This window comes from Mchenga conophoros, linkage group LG1 (assembly GCF_057382185.1).
Source record: "Mchenga conophoros isolate Kocher_MC1m ecotype Shallow Benthic linkage group LG1, M_conophoros_male_GT1.1, whole genome shotgun sequence".
NCBI classification, from domain to species: Eukaryota; Metazoa; Chordata; class Actinopteri; order Cichliformes; family Cichlidae; genus Mchenga; species Mchenga conophoros.
This window is the reverse complement of record NC_140526.1, coordinates 39,474,179-39,480,735: the sequence shown is the minus strand read 5'-3', so window position 1 is coordinate 39,480,735 and position 6,557 is coordinate 39,474,179. Positions and strand designations below refer to the sequence as shown.

Below are 6,557 nucleotides of genomic sequence, written 5' to 3'. Positions count from 1 at the left end.
TGACAGACTATTTGGCTTCCATCAGTATCACAACACATCAGTATAACTGGTAACAATTTATCTTTCAACGTATCCATTTTGAACATTCTCTGTATCTAAGACATTTTTCCTTCTCTTTCAAGTTCCTGACTACAAAGCTGTAATCTGTTCCTCTTTAACTTCCCTTTTGCGTCTAAAGAAGCTGATAAAAAAGCTTTCATGTTCCAGACTCTTTGTCTTCATTTCTTTTAAAGAGTTTTGTTTTGTTTTTCTTCACTAATAGATTAGTACATTATTGTAATTTTGTTTGTAACCTTTTTGTCACGGCTGGCGGAGTGAGCCGTGTGGAGTGGAGGAAAAGGAGGACCCAAAATGCAGCAAACTGATGATACGAGTGAAGTTTATTTACACGGTGGCAGTGGCAAAAACAGGCAATGAAGCATGAGTAATGACAAACCTAAACTGGGAGAAACTAAAGAGCAAACCTGAAATCTTACAAAACGGAGAGCGGAGCAGAGAGACGCAGACCAAGGACCAGGATACCAAGAAACACAGACGAGCCGACAACGAACACAGACCGACACCCACTATATATACACATACACACACAAGGTAATCGGGTAATCGCACACAGGAGGGAAGAACAGCTGATCTGAATACACATGACTGGAGGACACAAGCTGAACACAATGACAACAGACACAGACTTTCAGAACAAAACAGGAAATCTAGAACCCGAACCGGACACAAGGGGGGAGGACACAGAATAACTAGAACAGAGGGAAATAATCACAAAACACAAAACGCTGGGTCAACGACCCAGGACCATGACAGTACCCCCCCTCCAAGGGCTGGCTCCAGACAGCCCAAAACAAAAACAGACGACCAACCCAGGGCGGGCGGCGGGGGCCCAGGACGGAGGGACCAACACAAGCTCCAGCGAACCGAGAGAATTGTCCAAAACAAAAACACACATGCTGGAGCACGAGAACAAAACACAGTTCAGGAGGCCGGCCCGGAGGCTGACAACTCAGAAGTCCAGGACAGTTCATCTTCTGAGGCCGGCCACGTCGGCGACGTAGATCCATAAGCCGACCGAGCGGAAGGCAGCGGTGGCGGAGTGGAGGCAGTTCAGGGGGCCGACCGTGCACATGGCAGCGGCGGCGACGGGGAAACCGTTCAGGCGGCCGACCGTGCGGACAGCAACGGCGGCGACGAGGAAACCGTTCAGGCGGCCGACCGTGCGGACAGCAATGGCGACGATGACACAAGTCTGGAGGCCGACCGCGCGGAAGGCAGCGGCGGCGTCTAGGAGGTCGTCCATATTGACGATGACGCTCCACCAGCGGCCTGGTAGATGACCGCCGATGTCGAGGCGGCAGTTCGGGACCCGAAGGTGGCGTGGCCGTCGCAGCACCAGACGAGACCGCAGCGGAGGCCGGTCCAAGCGCGGCTGAAGCTGAAGCGGAGGCCGGACCAGGCGCGGCTGAAGCTGAAGCGGAGGCCGGACCAGGCGAGACTGAAGCTGAAGCGGAGGCCGAACCAGACGAGACTGAAGCAGAAGCGGAGGCCGGACCAGACGAGACTGAAGCAGAGGCCGGACCAGACGAGACTGAAGCAGAGGCTGGACCAGACGAGGCTGAAGCAGAGGCCGGACCAGGCGAGGCTGAAGCAGAGGCCGGACCAGGCGAGGCTGAAGCAGAGGCCGGACCAGGCGAGGCAGATGATGATGCTGCACCGGGCGAGGATGAAGGCTCGGAGGCTGCAGCTGGCGAGGCTGATGAGGCTGCAGCAGGCGACGGCGTGGAAGCCGGAGACTGTAGCGCTGCAGGCGTGGAAGAAGCTGCTGCTGCCCGTGGCGTGGATGAAGCTGCAGCTGGCGAGGATGATGAGGCTGCAGTTGGCAGCTGGACGGGCTCCTCGGGCCCTCCAGCTGACGAGGCAGGAGGCTGGCTAGGTTCTCCTGAACCTCCAGCTGACGAGTCTTGAGGCTGGACGGGCTCCTCAGGCCCCCCAGCTGACGAGTCTTGAGGCTGGACGGGCTCCTCGGGCCCCCCAGCTGACGAGGCAGGAGGCTGGCTAGGTTCTCCTGAACCTCCAGCTGACGAGTCTTGAGGCTGGACGGGCTCCTCGGGCCCCCCAGCTGACGAGTCTTGAGGCTGGACGGGCTCCTCGGGCCCCCCAGCTGACGAGGCAGGAGGCTGGCTAGGTTCTCCTGAACCTCCAGCTGACGAGTCTTGAGGCTGGACGGGCTCCTCGGGCCCCCCAGCTGACGAGTCTTGAGGCTGGACGGGCTCCTCGGGCCCCCCAGCTGATGAGACAGGAGGCTGGCTAGGTTCTCCTGAACCTCCAGCCGATGAGTCTTGAGGCTGGACGGGCTCCTCGGACCATCCAGCTGGCGAGACAGGAAGCTGGGCGGGCTCCTCGGGCCCCCCAGCTGACGAGGCAGGAGGCTGGGCGGGCTCCTCGGGCCCCCCAGCAGGCGAAGCAGGAGGCTGGACGGGCTCCTCGGGCCCCCCAGCGAAAACAGTCTCTGGACCAGTGGGCACCGGGGCCCCTGGAACACACAGGTCAGAACCAGTAGGCGCACGGGCCTCTGGCAGGCACAGTTCAGAGCCAGCAGGCGCACGGGCCTCTGGCAGGCACAGTTCAGAGCCAGCAGGCGCACGGGCCTCTGGCAGGCACAGAATAGAGCCAGCAGGCGCACGGGCCTCTGGCAGGCACAGAACAGAGCCAGCAGGCGCACGGGCCTCTGGCAGGAACAGATCAGAACCAGCAGGCGCACGGGCCTCTGGCAAACACAAAGCAGACTGCAGCTGCACAGAGCATCGACTCAGCTCAGGCAGCGACAGCCGGATACAGTCCTCAGCTGGCTTCTTAATCTCCAGGGGTCCAGAGTCGGCCGGGGGCTGGGACCCAGCCTCTGGGGAGGCCCTGGAGTGTGTCACAGTCTCTGGGCTGGCCAGCTTTTGAGGACTGATTACAATATTATGTGGTGTGTCTCTCTGCTTGACATGAACAGGTGAAAAATAGTTCTTTCCGGGTTGGATGGACTTAACTTGTTGTGCAGGAGGAGTTGGTGACAACGATGGCTGAATAGGTGATAATAAGGCGGATGAGTCTCTTGTCAACTGAGCTATTGACTGAGCTATGGATTGTAACCAAGTGTCTAATAGGTCTGGCTGTGACTGTAATGGGGGTGACGGTTGAGTGGCTAACTGAGCTAGTGGCTGCTGGGCAGCTAACTGAGCTACCGGCAGGGCAGCCGACTCAAAAAACACAGCCCCGGAATAAACAGACACACAGTCCAAAACAGAAAAAGGGTCCTTTTCACTCACCACAGCTGGCAGTTCCAAAGTCCTAGTCTTCGGCTGTGGGGTGATGCGCCGACGGCGCGATCGTCGCTTCCTCCCGGGCAAAACCTCCGGCGGGCCGGGCAAAACCTCCGGCGGGCCGGGCAAAACCTCCGGCGGGCCGGGCAAAATCTTCGCCGCCGGGCTGAGTTGGGAAGCGGTAGCGGCTGGTGGGTGAAGGTGCAGTTCGTTGAGTATGAAGTCCTGTGCGAGCGGGTGAAGAGAGTCCAGCAGCCAGGAGTGAGCAGAGATGAGCTGCTGTAGCCTGGCTTCTACAGCGCGGAGACACTCTTCCCCCTCATGCTCGAGCCATAGGTTAACCAACCTGGAAACAGAGTCAATTAGTTCCTCCCGAAGCTCCTCGGGAGGTGCGGATGCCGCTGGGTCCATGTTTGGTCGGCTCGTACTGTCACGGCTGGCGGAGTGAGCCGTGTGGAGTGGAGGAAAAGGAGGACCCAAAATGCAGCAAACTGATGATACGAGTGAAGTTTATTTACACGGTGGCAGTGGCAAAAACAGGCAATGAAGCATGAGTAATGACAAACCTAAACTGGGAGAAACTAAAGAGCAAACCTGAAATCTTACAAAACGGAGAGCGGAGCAGAGAGACGCAGACCAAGGACCAGGATACCAAGAAACACAGACGAGCCGACAACGAACACAGACCGACACCCACTATATATACACATACACACACAAGGTAATCGGGTAATCGCACACAGGAGGGAAGAACAGCTGATCTGAATACACATGACTGGAGGACACAAGCTGAACACAATGACAACAGACACAGACTTTCAGAACAAAACAGGAAATCTAGAACCCGAACCGGACACAAGGGGGGAGGACACAGAATAACTAGAACAGAGGGAAATAATCACAAAACACAAAACGCTGGGTCAACGACCCAGGACCATGACACTTTTGTTGTTTCTTTTCTTAATTTGTGTCTTTTCCAGAGTTTTTACTTAATTTTTGCTCCTGTAACTTTGCACTGTCCACTTTCTGCTGTAACAAAACACATTTCCCACGTGTGGGACTAATAAAGGTTATCTTATCTTATATCTTATCTTTGGGGAATTATTCCATATTGTTTTGTATGAATGTTTGCGGGGACCACCACAAAAACAAACTGGTACATCTCAAGGGGTTTATCCTGCACTCTTTGGAATAACTACACTCACTTTCTGTCAGGAAACATTCTGGTGATAGTTGGCTTGTGCTTTGTTTGGGGGGCCCTTATCTCTTCACTGTGAAAGAACACATAAACACATGTACAGGAAGATATGTGACGGTAATGCAGACAGGCAGCTGTGCTCTTATAAAAAGGTCACGGCCTTTGAAGAGCAGAAAGGAAAATAAACGAAACCTGTCCCATAAATGAAGATTTACTGTGCTTAATAAATTAGTAGTAATATGGATGCGGCAGTCCAATATGGCGGCCAGTCAAACCGGTTTGACAGCCTGTTTGACATGTTTCGTGCGTGTACGCATGCGCGTTCAGGTGTGCTCAGGGTTATGTTTGTTCATGTGTGGAAACACTCCAGTGCGACTGTTGGTTATATGAGTTCATGTGTTTTTAACTGGGTTTTAATTTAGTCAAACCATAGGGTTTTTAATTAAACTATTTTTATCGCTTTGGCATGTCTCAACATGCAGACATATGTGTTCTTAAAAGCAATTCTTTGTTTTGCGTGGAGGGGTGGAAGCCGTTTTGTTTCACTGTGCACCTTCACAAACCTGGAATCGGTACTTGCTTTTTATTTACATCTAGTCAAAAGTGTTACTAATTGTGTTTCAATGACACTAATTTTGTGATTCTAATGTCTCAGGATGCTGTGATGCAAGAATTTTATTTAAAAATGTTTCAAAAGGGAATTTCCTCTGTACAGGGTTTCATAGTTTCAGAGCCTGTTAGTTTTAACACAGCAGATGGTCGCAAATAACATTCCGCCCCTTTAGAAAATTTACGCTATTGTGGTACTTCTAAAACACGTTGCACAGGATCTCGTCTTTTGCCGCAAGCAGTCAGTATCATTCTTTCAAAGAAATTGCGTTTTAATCAGACTAATTTTGTGATTCTGATGTCTCAGCATGTATGATGCATGCATTTTTATTTTAAAAACGGCACAAATGGGAATTTCTTCTGTACGGGTAATTTCAGCCTTCAGGACTGTTCACAAGCATTTCATTTAATCAAACCACTAGTTTTAATTTAACTAGTTCTTACGCATCTACTGGGGTTTCTTTCACGGGGTGATGCGATCCTTTTATTTAAAAATAGAGATTTTGGAATGTTGAACTAAGAGGGAGACGAAGCCAGCTAGTTTTTTAACACAGTGGATGGTCGCAAATAACATTTGTAATTTATTTGAACAAATCTAGGGAGACATATCTCCTTTTTAGCTTCAGGGACACATATACTTCACACACCTTAAACTAGATGTTAATGTTCTTAAAGTTAACACGCTCATGTTACCATCGCGTATTTCTAAAACACAGGTATGGCATATGCCCTGCAGACTCTCAGATGGAAACACCAACAATCTAGATATTTACAAATATTCATCAGGCCATCTTTAACGTCTTAAGTTTTGTTGTTTTTATATTTTACATATATCACTTGATTAAATTAAAGTTTTTTAAACTACACAGGGATTTATTTTCTCATCTGATATAGTTGTCATATTGAACAGGCAAGTGATGAAAGCTAGAATATAAAGAAAAATAGTAAACAGCTGGCTAATTAAACTGTTCCTGTGACCCTTAAGCCCCAATCAGCCTTAAATCATCTTTTAATATGTTCGATGTTACAAATTTGAAGAATCACAGAAAAGATCATCAGAAATTAATCTAATCAGTTTCAGGCTTCATTCATATTGAAATGTTGAAATCTTCACTTGATACCACTGAGCATAACATTTTATTACAGCTATTACAGTGGGGCAAAAAAGTATTTAGTCAGCCACCGATTGTGCAAGTTCCCCCACTTAAAATGATGACAGAGGTCAGTAATTTGCACCAGAGGTACACTTCAACTGTGAGAGACAGAATGTGAAAGAAAAATCCATGAATTCACATGGTAGGATTTGTAAAGAATTTATTCGTAAATTAGGGTGGAAAATAAGTATTTGGTCACCTCAAACAAGGAAAATCTCTGGCTCTCACAGACCTGTAACGTCTCCTGTAAGAAGCTTTTCTGTCCCCCACTCGTTACCTGTATGA

The 6,557-nt window shown here is 50.1% G+C and overlaps 1 protein-coding gene across 1 annotated transcript; it reads right to left on the bottom strand.

The window, feature by feature from the left end:
- Positions 1–327: 327 nt before the first annotated feature.
- On the bottom strand, positions 328–4,247 carry LOC146583811 (uncharacterized). Its single transcript, XM_085266868.1, has 3 exons — positions 2,765–4,247; positions 1,613–2,038; positions 328–1,492 (listed from the first exon to the last, which is right to left on the bottom strand). The coding sequence occupies exons 1-3, from the start codon at positions 3,720–3,722 to the stop codon at positions 750–752; spliced, it is 2,127 nt and encodes a 708-aa protein (XP_085122994.1). The 5' UTR covers positions 3,723–4,247; the 3' UTR covers positions 328–749.
- Positions 4,248–6,557: the final 2,310 nt, after the last annotated feature.